Raw genomic sequence first — 16,379 nt, 5'->3', positions numbered from 1 at the left:
TGCAGAACTTAAAAATTGCACAGCGTCCACTTGTTGAATGAAAAAGAATTCATATTTTAAAACATAGTAAACTGAACTATTTTTAGTATATAAGGATACTTGCTATTTTTATAAATTGGGGTGGCTCTCCTTGAGTTGTGTGTGTCATTTATTGTTCATTGTGTGTATTTGAAGAGGTCTTGTACTTCTCTCGGTCAAGCCTAAGGCTTCTCGACCACACTACACCTAATAGAGCACCTCGGGATTGCTAGAGCAAGCCTCGTACACCTATAAAGGAACCCATGGACTCTTTATATGGCATATCAGATTATTGATCTATCTCTCGCTTTATATATGGTCTTTTAAACCAGGTTCTGGGGACACATGGCCACTCCTTAGTGTATAGCTTATGGAGGTCCCACTGTAGGCAGAGCCCTACAGTGGTTTAGGAAGTGCTTTGACAGTATGGAGTCCAAACAAGAAGATACAACAGGTGGAGTGGGAGCATTGGCAGATTCTCAAGAGGATCCCTTTACTCACAGCACCAAGTTTATCTTGTAATACAGGTATGGCATTTACTGTAGCCCATTAAATTTTTAAAGTCAAAGATACGGTTGCTCCGGAACCCACTTTGCTCGCCTCATCAGGGGCCTCTTGTTTGCAGCCGAGTCTGGAGGCATCAACTATAGACAGGATGTAGTTAAGAAGGACAATCAGGCACTGACTGTATAACAGACAGATACGAGGGGATCAACTATGTGACAAATGACCCACCATGCTGTCAAACAACCAGCACTGCATCAGTCACTCAAGGCTGCATATTATTATCTTCATAGCCTAACTTCAGGGAACAACAGTACTCATTTACCTTTTTTCATTTTAGAAATCAGCTTGCAATAGTCCAACAACATCAGAACTCAAGATGCGGCTGAGAGCATTCATGAAGTACACAGTGTGGCCAGCTTCATGAGAAAGCAAACATGTATGAGAATGACAGTGGAATAGTGTAGCATTCTGTGCCTGTATTTGTCAGCACAGATCAATAGAGAGGCATGAAAGCATGGCTAGTATTTGAGTGAACAACGGGGTTGGCTCAGGTCTGTAGCGATGAGTCTTCTACAGCATTGGGGTCACAATATTGTTAGCATTATTGTAGAGGACAACCAAAGGTTCTTAGGCAGACTCTCTGGCCTCTGCCGGCATCTTGTACACTACAGCCCATTTAGTCAAAAGAACCACCCTCCATTCCCCTCTGCAACATGAGCACACTCATGTAAGCAACCAATGCAGTAACTGCCAGATTGTAAACACTGATAGAGCACATTATTCTCTTGAGAACACAATGTTATCACAAATTGATATAATTTAATGGCTTAAAACAATCAGTATTAATCGAACATACAGGCAATGAATCGGGCCCCTATAAAACCACATGCAGCAGTAATAACCCTATAGGTGCATCCCAAATATCATTCAATTCAAGAAACTATCTAAAACTGCACCAATGAATACAACCCCAAATTCAAACAGATGTTTATAATCAATTTCCACTTTCCACCAAGTAAAATGATACTTACCCCCTTCTACATCCACACAACTAGAGACAGCAACAAACCCTCCACCCTTATAATCGATTACACACAGCAATAAACGTTCCTCACTGTTTAACAATACATGAAAAGTAAATTCCAGAAACGTCCGTCGACCGAGTCTACCACTCACAGTGCACAAAGAAACAAAAACAACAATAATTTGCACACAACTTAGTACTAACTTCAGTTCTCTGTGTTACATGCCTTACATAGTACACTGCCTTCCAAAATCAAACGCACCTTATAGAGGACGCTCCGATCACCCATTACACGTCCCTGGGAATGTACATGCTCATTGGACCGCTTTGCTTTCACAGTTGTGATACGCTGAATATCTGTGGGGATTACAATCTCCCAACTCTCCTCTGTCGTCAAATCCTGAAATCAAAGGATTGAGATGGATATTTCCTGGAAAGCACGGACGCACACACAAAAGGTTGCAGAAAGATTCACAAGGCTATTTCCTGGGAAGTAGCGATACATAATCAAACAGTTGTTCACATTTCACTGCCAATATTATCCCATAATTCACAAATTCCATCAGTACAACTCACTATGTACGCCTTTAAGTATAATGAACCTTGACTACTGAATATAAGCACTGGCGCGAACCTTGAGAGCACAACTAAAATGACATAGTATGCTATTTGAGATCAGAGAAAAGTTTCTATGACCTTATACATGGGAAATTCTGGTTTCATTACAGGTGGGAAGCAGGATGATAAAAGCAAAACCGATTAACTTACTGAGGCCAAAGTAGCTAGGGTCAGATGTACAAAGATTATTTGAGTTTGTAAATGGCCCAATTCTCAGAATCTGTCGGTTTGCGACTGGAAAAAAGCATATATAAATGTACAAAAGGCTAAATGCTATGTGGTAACTTGATACCAGTTTCCAAATTGCATTAGCTATTCGGTCTTTGGAAGAGGCATGGTTAGACTGTGCTTTCCAATTGCGGATTCCCAGTAGTGAGTATTAATGTTTTGAGACCGAATTCCAGTTGCAAAACATTAATACTTTACCACCAGTTGAAAAGTAGTAGTAACCCGTTCGCAAGCAGGAAGGTGTCCCCAACGGGCTTTTTCTCCTTGAATGTTAAAAAATGAAAGGCACATTTTTCTTTTTAAACGTATCCAGTTTTCCTTTAAGGAAAGGGGTCACATTTAAAAAACAATTATTGCTTTATTTAAAAAGCAATTACAGAAATAGTGGTCTGCTGAAGTCAGCAGGCCACCATCCCTGTCATGGTTGTTATTCCTAATGGGTCGGAAATTGCAACCTGCCTAATTAATATTAATTTGTTAAGTCGATTTGTGATCCACTAGGAATCACTAAATAATAGATTAAACTTTTATACATATAGATCAGTGCTTAGAAATAGCAGTTTGGAAGAAAAAAAAATTGCTGTTTGGTACTCGCTCTCCTAGAGGTATGTACATCTGGCCCCAATACACCAGGAAAGATTTATGTTGCTCAGTTGCTAGATAACTTGGAAATGCCTAAGGTCCTTCTGGCTTTATATGGAGAAAACTGTATTTACCCACATTTTTTAAAAACAGTTTCAGAGACAGGGAGTCAGGGAATAACTGCCATATTCCAAAGGACTGGATCAATGGTACCTCATTTCTCCTTTTTGTTCAACTGCAATTAAGTCAATCCCCTGCAATATAATATTGTCCATTAAGTGGGGAGAGTGGACATCCTTAAAGTTCTTACTGGGGAAATTCAGATCTACAAATAGGTAATTTTACATGATTTCTAAATTATGATGGAATGTGAGTGTCTGAATTTTACTAAAATATGCATTTCCATACAGTTCACAAAAAGGTTCACTGAAAGAGTACTTTGTTAAAAGATAATATAGAAAAAACTATTTCTGCTTAAAAGATCAATTACAATTTTCACACTCAGAAAGAACCAGCATTTATGTTTCTAAGGCAAAGAGTAGAGATAAATGGATTAGTGCAGGAAAAGCAAGTTGGTGATGACTATGTTTGGGTGATGCAACAGATGGCAGAAGGCCTCTTTTTCAATGTAGCACCTGCTAAGGTACGGCCAATAATAGGCATGAATGACCCTTGTTGACAACTAAACGAACTACAAACTTGCCTCTGAAAATACCTGCTTGTGTCCATATATAGGAAAGTGCCCCTTTTTGACATGGCCCCCCTCCCCATTTTTGCCTGGTATTTGATGAAACTTTGACTGAAGTACACTGGGTTCCTGCTAGCCAGTGTCAGTGTCCTTTCCCAAAAACAAGCTAACTGTGCAATTGTTCCACAATTGGCACGGCCTTAAGCACCCCATTAAGTACCAAACAAATGATATCCTTGTTCCTAACTCATGCCGACTGCCATTGCGAGCTGTGTGTCATGGTTCGGGCAAAAGTAAACACACAACATGGCACGCATTCCTGTGTGCCATGCCCGCAGACACTGCCGTATAGGCAGTCACCCTTACAGCCCTAAGGCAGAATGCACTATGCTACATATGTGGATATATCTGCATGTGTAGATATGCCCCTGTGCTCTCTTGTTCTATTGCTAGAGCCTACAAGTGAACAGGGGGGGCCATCTTAAGTACTGAGCACTGGTCATTACGAGTTCCCCAGCTACATGAAGGCTTCACTGAAACATATGGGGTTTGGTATCAAACAACTCGTATTAATAAACCGACACCGATTCCAGTGATGGATTTATTAATAAATGCCCCCAGAGGGTACCTTAGAGGTAACCTGAAAACCTACCAACTTCTAGTGTACTGACTGACTGGTGTAGACCAGTCTGCCACCACATACATATTTATGACCCCCCAGGGGTGAGAGCCCACACTCTCAGGAGGCCAGAAACAAGGCCTTCTCTGAAGAACAGTTGTTCACATCTCCTCCAGTAGGATGGCTAAGAAATCAGCATATCAAGGAAGGAGTCCTCAAAGGCCTCGGTTACCTGCGACATGGGACCCTGGATTCCTCTAAACAGGGGAAATGCCACCCCCTACCCAGGGCCCCTTTGGCACCTGGACAGGCAAGAAAATTAGCTACTCAGGAGGCAGGTTCACTATCAAGCCAGTTGCACCCCTAAGGTGGTGCAGAGGAGCTGCTTCCCTACATGTTTGCAGGCACCAAAGACCAACACTAGAGCCTCTGCCATTGCGACTCTGCCGTGGCAAACAGCACTGCATTTGAGCCCCACCCAGCAAGGTTTGACATTGAGGAACAGAGACCCTCAAGAGCTGAACACCCCCTTGGGTTTAGTCGGACTGGCCCTCAGTCCCCGCCTGCAGCCTCAGTCTGCAGAAAAGCAGGAACCGCGAGAGCTTCCTTATCACCGTCACTCGACGCCTGGAAGCACCACTGCACCCGAGCCCTACAGCCTGATGAGAAGTGAACCAACATTGCCCATGCAGTCCTGAGGCTCTCCAGAGTGAACCCAGCCTTTGGGTTTGGCCGAACTGGTCCCCAGTCCACATCTGGAGCCTGTCTTCACCAGTCACCTTCAAACTGCGAGTGTCCCCTGCAGCGTGACCCTGCCGGAGAAATTGCCACGACAGCTGAGCACACAAGCCCGAGTTCCAGTGGACCAGCGTTATCCTTACATGCCCTACCATTTCAAGGACTAATCCCCCTCACCCACTCTGTGCATTTGCTCAGACTGCCCCCCCAGTCCTTGATTGCAGCCTCTTTGTAACTGACCATTCCCCATGGACTGTAACGGGGCTTCTGCCCCAGACGTCCTAGAGCCGCCCGAGGGGACCTGTTGGTTCTGCCTTGGAACTTACCCATACATATCTTAAGTCCAGAAGCACAGTCCCATCAGTCGCTGCCAAGTACCCGTATGCAGTATATATTTCTTTCCCATAGGAAAACATTACAGTTATAAAAGATACAAGTGACAGTGTTCTTCTGTATACTGAAAAACTGATACCTCACCCACTGCAGGAGTATGTCTGTATACTCCCAAAACAGTGATGTCTCAAAACAAACTGCTTACCCTTTTATCAAGTTCATGGTGTTAAAATATATATCAAATAAGTGTTATTTTTCTAAATTGGTGTATCTCCTTTATGAGTGTGTGCATCTTGTATTGACTCTGTGTGAAACAGATGTATAACACTCCTCCCTGATGAGACTAAGGCTGCTCGACCACACAACCACAAAAAGAACCCCTTGGGACTGTTGAAGCAAGCCCTGTCCACTCATAAGTGGTACCTGGACTCTCTACATAATAAACCTCTTTTTGCTATATTATATAAAGAGACAGCTTCCTACACCATTGAAGTAAAGAGACCTCTATGAACCAAAGTTTAATGATCGCTTCAGGGCAGTATGCATACTCAAAAAAATAAGCAAGACATTTATAGTGAAGCCAGAGCACCCCCACCTGTGCTCTCCAAATCACCCCCCACAGGAACCCTTGCCCATCAGTACCCTGGTTGAGAAAGCAACCATGATTAGTATGTTCTCCAACCCCTTTGATACCCTCCCAACAGTACCTAGGTGTCTACTACCAAGAGTTTCCCATCTTTACCACAAGACTGCCTCCCTCAGCAGTTTTTGAGCATCCTCCAACAGTGCACGTGATCATCCTTCATCAGTATCTCAGAGAATACCCATGAGTGCAGTGAAATGTTCGTCACCTGTGGCTAAAAGTGCCCTCTGTCACCATCAGTACCCCAGAGCTCCCCTCATTGGCACTCTAGTGCACTGATCAAATTTGCCTAAAAGAGTCCACCCTAAGAACATCAAAGAATCTACCTGTAGAATATCAGTGTCTACCACTGGCAACTGCGAGCAGCAAAGCATGTACCAATGGTGTTTCGGACGGTTTACCGCTGTTGCGCCCAGGAATTCAATCCCATCCGTGTTTCAGAGCTCTGCTTCATCATTAACAGATGGCACAGTTCCGTACCTGCTTCAGCCTTATGCCTGTCAATTTTCCTTGATCCGGGTCCACCAGGTACAAAAAGGTGATTGGAGCGATCTCCTGTAATTGGTGCAATACATTCTTGGTGGATGGGAATGCTGTCACCTGTGTAGGGGGTAGAATAGCGACCAATAACATTAATGTTGGCTACTTAAAGACATTGTTCACCCTAAATTTGAATACCATCAAAACATACCACCCCATCAATGCCTCAGCCAAGGACGGGGTACGTATGGGGATCTAGAGCAATGGAAGTATAAGTCCAGAAATCACTTTTAAGAACTTCTGTGCATCTTAAAAGTCCCACATTAGAGCTCCAGAACATTCAATTACAAAAGCGGACTAAATGGCGTGTTCAGCATAAGCAGCTAACGTTGGCTTTCTATGCACATTTCTTTAAACCAAACCTGTGGATTCATTCAGTCCACAACCAGGAAGCTAAGCACCTAAAACATTTAAACAGCGAGCAGTTACTTTGTATTACTTGGAAGTAACCATAAAGTCGCCCAGCATTATTTGGACAAATAGGAAACTTGGAGCTACTCATAGTACCGCCAGTACACCCTGGAGATGTTAAAAGCTCTTCCATAGCTTCCAGCTGAGTATATTATCTAGAATAGACTTTACTACCCAGGACTCTCTGTACTGTACATTTTCTGGAGCTGATAAGATCACCTCTTGTACTCAATGTATATAGTACAGGACATGGAACGGACTACATCACTCAGCAATCTCTAGAGAGCATCAGCTGATATCTCCCTCAACATAAAAAGCAGTGCATTACACTAAACAGTTATGTCACCCAGCACTCTTAGCATGTTATATTTGCTGGATCTCCACCAGTGCTCCAAATACGGTAGATTAACTAAAGCTGATAACGCAAGCCGCAGTTCACTGCAAACTGTAATATTTGGAGATTAGGTTATCACTCACAACACTGTATAGAAAGTAAATTGCCTGGATCATATTTGCGCCAGAACTTTCTGCTCACTACAATACTTGGAGCTGATCACAAGTTCAATAACACTTCCTTCTCAGCACTTCAGCTGGAGATAAAACGCCCCCCTCACTACGTCCCATATCTACAGCACTCCCCAGCAGGACACAATTTGGATCTATTGCTATCGCGCCCTCCACCCTTACCTCCCGCATTACACATCTCAATGTTGAAAAAAATATATATACATATATATATATATATATACATATATATATATATATATATATATATATATATATATATACACATACATACATATACATATATACACACATATGCACTCACACACACACACACACACACATACTTTGTACTGGCTTCAAGGTGAACTAGTACTCGAGTTTTTAACTAAAGTCAGTTTAATCAGTTGCTAACATATCAACAAACCTATACCTTGGGTTAACTTGATGCACATGGAGTCAACTCTCTGGCGTAGTATATAAAGTGCAGGATGAATCTTGAGTTATTTGAACAGCAAAATGCGTCGGAAGGAAAAATGTACTTAAAACGTTTACATTTAAAAAAGGATTTTTTTAAATTTCATTGAAGACGTTAATAGAGTTGGATGTGTTCAGTAAAAATGAAATGCTCCACCAATATACAAGCTTCACAGAATCCAGAAAGAAAACAATTAAAATGCAATATCTGTGGTATCCCATCTATTTTGCTAAATTCCCTTCTCTAAATAAACGTTTTAAAAAAAAAATCCAACAAAATTCTTTATTACCTTATCTCCGTCCTCGTCCCATTCTTTACTTAAATGAACACATTTGTGCCAATTACCAAAATGGGTTTCTATGTTTTTTAGGGCAAGAGAAGTTCCTCCTATAAATCCTCTCCTTCCCAATAACCCTTCCAGTTTGGTTTTTGGGACCTTTCTTATCCTTTAATGTTTTTAGAAGGCCTTCCAGGTTTCCTCGTCAGTTATCAGAGGGTGCTGGGACCCTTCACAATTCGTTCCACTTTTCAAGAAAACTGCATTGAGTTCCTGATGGTGCAGGGATTTGGAACAAGTGCCCGAGTGTGTGTTTATTTTGCTCGCTCTTCCTTTGCACGCGGTGCAAAGGGCCGCGTTTATTTTTATGAAGCCTCAAGTAAGGATAGCTTGTCTTGGTGCAGTGGTGACGACTGCTTTAAAAAGAACTTAGAGACAGCAATTGCTTTCTTGCAGAAGTGCTACGGTCCGGTTATTAAGGACAGGTATTTTTCACCTGATATTTTGGTGGCTTCCGTGTACGCAGGTTTCGATCCTCTTCGATGTCGGAGGTCTCGTTCTGAGCAATTACAGGGGAAGGGAGAGTAAGGAGCATTTATTAAATAAAATATAAAAAATGAGAAAAAAAGAGCAGGAGTGTCTGCGGCATTTGCCGGTTAGCCTTTATTACTCTAGTTTCTAGGACTTACTTTATTACTTTAGAAAACTAAGATGTTAAGGCCTTTTCTACATGAAGATAAAAAAAATAAAAGAGGGCGATAAAAGAGGGATGTAAAGAAGTCCTGTGAGCAGCTTTTCTTCTTAGTTCACGGGCATCTATTTGGATTGCCTACATTTAAGGACCCGGGGTATATATTTCCCCCGTTTTCATTCAATCTGTGCGTATGGTTTAGTGCAGCAAAATGAGGAAATATGTTCAGAAAAAACATCATACGTCTTCCTCTTTCTCCAAGGAGAGATATCTTCAAAGAAAAAGGAATCAAGGAGCGCAATCCGGGTACCTCCAGTTTCTGAGAAGGCCCTGCAGGAGATGGTCAGATCATTACCCGAAGCCTATAAACAGCAGTGCAACAGAGGCTCTCCTGCGGATTCTTCGGACGATCATATTTTGATGCCTACTCTCCTTCCTCATGCTTTTCTTGGGCACCTCATGACTATGATAAGGATTGATCCAGGTTTCAGGATGACCCTACCACTCCAAAGGGGAACTTTATTTTGAAAGAGGACCTCAAGCCAGTAAATTCTGATCTCTCATCCAATCTACAGCTTCCACTGCAAGAGGAACCGGAAGGTAGGAGTGCGGAGTGGTTCTGGCAGTTCCAGATGCCTTCCATCTCCAAGGTACCTTATTTATTCCTGCCATTGTGCTGAACCCAGAATGGTAATTTCCAGATAGAGTATCAGAGCCAAGATGTATGGGCAGACTGTATAGACAAAGAGGAAGACCAAGCATTTGCAGACACTGAATACTGATCTCCTTTAGACAAATCTTGTGGGTAAACCTGCTTTCCTGACAGAGGATTTTGTGGTGGCAGCCCCTAGTGACAAGAAGGTGGCGAGTGCCCTAAAGATAACTTATGCTGGTCTTATCCTGGCTATCAAATCTCAGATCTATGCTCTTATGCCACCCAGTCGCGGGCTAAAGACATTTTGTCATCCAACATTCAGGAGGGGTAGGGTTAGTCTCATTTACTGTGTTGCATGGAAATTCGGCCTACGTTTCTATCAGATGTTATTTTTGATCATTTAAGAGCTTCTGTCATGGCTTCAAATAGGTGCAGTTGCTGCAATGAATCATCTACATCTAAGATGTTTGTTGCAGTCCAAAAGAATGGTCTTTTGCAAATGCCTTTTTCAGGCAATAGACATTTTCGTAAATAGTTGGAAGAAGGTCTAATAAAATCCTTTAAGAACTAAAAGCACATACAACCTTTTCGTCACACGCGAAGGATGTAAAAGGAAATGATATAACAAAAAGAAATGTACATCATACCAGATCTCTTTTCCAACCTATGGGGTTCCAGTCAATCCCTTCCTCCCATCAGTCTTCTGGGGGAGACAGTAACCCCAAGAAGAACTCCTCACTATTCCGGGACTCTGTTAGGTCCATTTGGGGGTAGTGTGCACTTGTTTCAGGTAGAATGAAAAGCATATATTTCAGTCTAGTGGGTCCTACAGATCATTTCCCAGTTCCATGATATGGACATTCCCTCGAGGTTTTAGGACCCGCACTTCAATAAGATCCCATGACCGAGCTACAAAATGAAGAGAGCTCCTCAGGAGAGTGTTCTATTTAATAAAAAAAGGAGGCCATTCTTCCTGTTCCTGAAGAAAGTCATCAGGGAATTAAGAATGATTATCGACCTAAAATCCTTCAATATGCTCATTCTCATGGTTCGTTTCAAGATGAATACTCTTCTGTAGGTCATTCATCTCACTTTGGAAGGAGACTTCTTAACCAAGATGCCCATCTCCAAACACTGTAGTGTGTTATCTAGGAAACCTGAATCGATATTCCCATTTCATGCCCTTGTCCGGCTATAATCAATAATATCCATACAACGGCATAATAATCATATCCATAATTCACAGAGAATTCTTGAGTCAGATTCTTGGCAAAACAAACTTAACTTAAACTGCTACTTACTTACTCCCTCCCACGTATTAGGCTTAGGTCAGGTACACCGGGGTAGGCGTATTTAGAAACACCAGTTGAGTACGATTAGTCAATGTATATATGTATGTATCTATTTTATCTATTTTAAAGTATCATATGGCTAAGAAACCATATCAATGCTTTTACAGTATTATTTTATAATGCTGCTTTTACTGTACGCACTTTACTTTACTATAAGTATTGCAATTGTAGCAATTCATTTCTCTTGTATGAGGAAGAAGACTGCTCAATAAATAACACCTTTTATTGAAAACGCCCGTCTTTCTTTTCTCTGCATTCTGGTGAAACTAAGTACGCACCTTTGACTGAGTGAAATAGCTGTCTTTGTTTTCACACGACTCTAGAGATATACTCTTAATCAGGGAGAGCAAAGTTGTCATGTTTTATGGTTGTCAGAAACGAAATCCCTTCTTGTCTATCCAGGGAGGTAAAACTCCTCCTCGCTTATTCGAGAAAGTTTCTAGTGACCTCTGAGCTAGCTGGCAAACACTTAAGTCTAATATAGTCAGTAGAAACCTAGTTGACCATAGTCCTACGTCTACACTGCTGAATATATTATTCCAATGCGCAGAGCCTATTGGGACTATAGGAACTACACTACATGGCGCCCAACGTTTGGTAAGGCGATAAATCTAACGCAAGACGTTAGAGTAACTCAGTCGTGCTTTTTCACACAGACCCTTTCTCCCGTAAATACTCCAAAGACGTCTGGAGTGGGTCAAAGGTTAAAATCCGCCGGAACTTATTAGGAAGAGATTTCTATGTATAGTTTTTGGTTTATTCAACGTTGAAGGATACAGTGTTCCAAAATATTGTGCACCTAATCTTTGTTTCCTTGAAAACCTGATCTGCAACAAAAACCTTTCTGTTAGTAAAAATTTCAGAAACTGAAGAAGAGAGGGAGACAGCTAGAATAGCAGCTCGTCTCCTAGAGGATGACAATAGTCTCCTACAGTCCGACCCGGATGCAATACTCATTTCGGTCAACATAAGAAAAATCATAACTCTTAAACTAATAGAGAATGGACTAACATCGAGAGGTGGTATAGTCGTATTCGTAATTGAGGCACATGAATATCGGCAGACAGAGGTATTCTATTCATGGATAAACTTTCCAGCAGCAAACGCTGTCACACATGAATTCCACTATTACAAAATAGAGGAACCACCGGAAGAGTACACTCCTTTCGAGGAGGTGGAAATCCCATTAAAATACCAAGAGCACCTGCTCTGGTTTAAAGGCGCCCTAAAACATAATAATCACATCACCAGGCTCGGTCCACTAGGTAGACCAGGAGCAACGTGGCCGGTTCTAGCCAGCTACACACCACATCCGACATCGAAAAAATGTCAGTACCAGAACTTTCAGCACAGCTAAAACAACTGATTAAAATACATAGACAATTAGTCCAATATGTAATGCGGACTTCAACAGTCCAACCAGCTATTAACATTCCACAGCTGACCCCTCATCAGGGGAACACAAACAAAATTACACCACAGAACATACAATCATGTCTGGGTAAAGTACCCGCAAAACGGGAACAAATTCCATTCTGATTAGCACAAAAAATCACTCAAATAGAGGCAGTATTTCCGGATACTACCCCTACTGAGAAACACAGAATTCTGACTATCATGCCTTCCAAAGGGGATCGAAAAAGAAGGTAGCCAGCATTAAAATAATCAAACATGCCGAGGATACCGAGGACACAGCTGAAAAACGGAGAGTGGGCCCAGACAGCGCTAGACAGCGCAGCAGAAGTGACCATAGCTCGCAAGATCCTGATGAATCATCTGGAGACAGTGGACACGAATGAATACATTCAAGTGGAAACTGCAGACAGCAGAGTAAGCAAACCTCATAAAATATACGAGATAACATTACGTATAGAGGGAGATAAGACTAGAAAAGTAAGGGGTCTATTTTGGGATAACCTTTCCAAAGGCTATGACATCCTTTTAGCTAAAAAAGACTGGCCACCAGAGTTTGTCAGGGAGTGCCCTCATGGCGAAGAAATGATTATGCCTGCCTTCTCAAATCACATTCCAATTCATAAAAAATATACACTTGCAAGAAAGTGGGTAGTAGCCCAAGCTCCTGCCTTATATAAAAATCATGTAGGATGGGATGAGGACTCTCCTCCTCACAAAATCCAATTAAAATGTCAACCAACTGCACAAAGGCAGTACCCAATTAAGCAAGAAGCTAAAAAACAGGTCAGGGAGATCTTCGATGAACTTGAATACCAGGGGGTGATTGAAACATGCACCTCACAAATGAACAATCCTTTGTTTCCTGTCTCCAAGCCAGACGATTCATATCGTCTAGTTTTGGACTACAGACACCTTAACTCATGTTGCAAGACATTTGCAGTACAAAACTCACACAGTGCAGCACTAATGAATAACATCGTGCGCAAAAAATACAAAACAACATTAGACATCTCTAATGGATTCTTTTGTCAAAACATTGCACCTGAAAGCAGGTATTTGACCGCTTTCTCAATAATGGGCTCGCAGGAAAATGTCTGTCGACTCCCACAGGGGTTCAAGAACAGTCCAGGATTATTCTCAGCAAGAGTAACAGAGTTACTACAACTGTTTGATGATGAGGCATTATCTTATGTCTATGACATCTATCTAACAGATGATGACTTGGATACTCACTTGAAAAGAGTGAACACCATAATGCTTGGGTTCGCAGCAGAGGGTTACAAATTCAACTTTAAAAAGTCCCGAATTGCCCATCTAACTGTCCTGTTTTTAGCATATGAATTATCAAGTGAAGGCAAATGCCTAGCAGACAACTTCTTAGAAAAGTGTGCTGTACTCCAAGCACCAAAAACGCTGAAAAACTTACAATCAATTCTAGGTTTCCTGAATTTCGGAAGAACATACATTCTAAATTATGCAGAGAGGGTTAAACCTCTCTATGAATTAATAAAACCAGATTTTAAACCGATCAATTGGACTCAAAAACACACAGAAATTTTGAGATCATTGCAAACAGACATGTTAGCAAAAACAAAATTGCAAACTCGCGACAATACACGCAACCTTGTAATCCGAGTCATCCCAGGAAGATGCGGATTCACGTACCTGACCTCTAATGAGGGAGAAAAGGTACCAATAGCATACAAATCACACTTGTACTCACAAGCTGAAAAAACATTAAGTCTTGCGAAAAATGTTGTAAATGCGGTTCAAACAGCTGTAGCAAAAGAAAGTGCCCAAGCTGAAGGCAGACGGATTACTGTCTTAACAGCAGAATCAGCCTTCGAGTCATTAACAAGCCCATGTAATTTAACTACCGTGGCATTAGATCCAAAATGGATACAATGGGAAAATTCTCTTGCTACAGAAAAAGTGAAATACTATTTTGACCTGGAAATGAGAAAATTGAAATATCTAACATATGAGAAAGAATATCCTCTGCCTAGCGCCATTCTGCCCATACAACTTCACGCCTGCGTAATATACACAAACAGTTATGCAGAACCCTCAGTTTGGGGAAAACAAGCCTACAACGCTACATGCGAGGTTGTCAAATGCCGGTGGCGCGGACGTAAATTGATGCCACTGGTAACAATGTCACAATCTGTAAAAGACAATTCAGGTCAACAAACTGAATTAATAGCCTTAAAAATGGCGCTCGACATTGCGGATCGCAAATTCCCGAGACTAATAGTGTGCGATTCGCATTCCTGCGTCAAATCATACAACGAAGACTTGCAGAAATGGGTTGAAAATGGGTACAAAGATGACACAGGTGCCACAATTAAGCAAAAATCGCTTTGGGAACAAATAGTTCTTTTACAGAAAGAACTACAAAAGACTCACGTGATACATACACCGAGTCATCAGCGTGATGGCGTTGACGCTGCAGGGAATTCATTGGCTGTAACAGACACAGCGGAAGCAACTAAGCCGGCTTCCGCAGCCACAAAAAAGCGTTCAGAAAAATACATAGACGGGGAAACCATGCTGGCGATAAAAAAGTCTTCAAAAGGCGACTGTGCAGCATTACCCGTGAACTATCCACTCAATTATACATACATAATCGATGCAAACTCAGTCCCTTTTGCTCGAATCCCTGGAGTGGGTGATAGAGTAATTCCAAACACGAACAGGAGAAACTTATTAATAGCAGACGCACACATGGGTGAAGGTCTAGGGCATCGAGGGATCTTGAAATCTCGGAGAGAATTACAATCAGACTACTGGTGGCCGGGAAGGAGCCTGCAAAACTACAAATTTGCATTTAACTGTCAGAACTGCCCGGAGTGTTGCCAGGACCCTTCTTTTAGATATCATAAGAATATCAATACGAAATACCCAGAAAAAAATGCGTCCCATTAATATTATTTAAGACTAGATTCACTTAAAATGTAGACACCAGCGCTCGGCTGACGCCAATACTGTTATAAAAGATTTGCGAGTCTATATTGGCACATACGCAATTGGCATGCTACATTCTGACCAGGGTCCTGCTTATAGGCTCTCGAGCTTATGGGGAGGCAATGACCAGCATGGGCATTGCATTGCGGTACTCTTGTCACTTCCTTCCTGAGGGAAACGGGAATGTGGAAAGAAAAAAACGAGACATAAAGCAATCTATAACGGCAAGGGTATTAGGTACGGGTACTGGGTGGGTCTAACATTTAACAAGTGTCCAACGTAGTCTTAACAATCTGCCAAGAAATTCTCTAAAAGGTTTCAGTCCGTATGAACTATTGTTCGGGACCTCGATAGTCAAACTTCAGTGGTAGAAGAAAAATGCTTTGACATCAAAGATCGTTTGGCTATTTTACAGGACTTAAATGAAACAAGAAAAGACCTGAGCAACATAAAGCTAAAACAACAGCCAACAGCCACTGAAGAGAAACCACCTGTCCCAGTAAGGCCTGTCTGGATTCCAAAGATTGGGGATCTGGTCAGAGAGAAGATCGCGGTGAAGAAGGAATTTGGGCCTTCTTACAGAAAAGCAGTACCTGTCTTAGCTGTCAACGGAACAAGATCAGTTGTATTACCGCCCCTTGCTGGTAAAAAGGAGAACCGAGTTGTATCCATCGACCTGGTAAAACCACAATCATGTGGCCAATAATAAGTAGTAGGCCCAGTGGACTCCCAAGATGTAGCAGAAGACCAAACCTTGCTACAATCCAAGAGGTTCAAACTGAGAGACTAATCACATTTGATAAACCTGCAGTGATTAATAAAGGACTATGCAATAATGCCATGGAACTTGTGCCTCTTGAAGCCCAAATTGCAACAGCTCGTCAAGAAACACCTGTCTACAACGATGTAGCCTCAGACTATGCTAATGAAACAAAGAAAATTCCAAAAGCAAATAAAAATCCGGAAGCAATTCCAACAATTGACAGAACTGCATCAGGCTACTTCATCAATTTCGATGACTTTTCTGAGGATCCAAGCGAACCTGAGGAACAGCCAACAGAAACAAAGACTTTTAAAGACAAAGCAAAAGAAC

At 41.8% G+C, this 16,379-nt stretch overlaps 1 protein-coding gene across 1 annotated transcript in view; it reads right to left on the bottom strand.

Annotated features, from left to right (window-relative positions):
• EMC1 (ER membrane protein complex subunit 1) overlaps window positions 1–16,379 on the bottom strand; it is a 320,125-nt gene that overhangs the window by 117,531 nt on the left and 186,215 nt on the right. The window contains exons 17-18 of the mRNA XM_078642497.1: window positions 6,479–6,598; window positions 1,812–1,949 (exon numbers count right to left, since the gene is read on the bottom strand). Coding sequence (XP_078498623.1) covers window positions 1,812–1,949; window positions 6,479–6,598 — 258 coding nt within the window. The remainder of the gene's footprint in view (window positions 1–1,811; window positions 1,950–6,478; window positions 6,599–16,379) is intronic.

This window comes from Lissotriton helveticus, chromosome 5_1 (genome assembly GCF_964261635.1).
Source record: "Lissotriton helveticus chromosome 5_1, aLisHel1.1, whole genome shotgun sequence".
Classification (NCBI taxonomy): Eukaryota; Metazoa; Chordata; class Amphibia; order Caudata; family Salamandridae; genus Lissotriton; species Lissotriton helveticus.
Note: the sequence above shows the minus strand (reverse complement) of the source record. Positions and strands in the feature narration are given on the sequence as shown.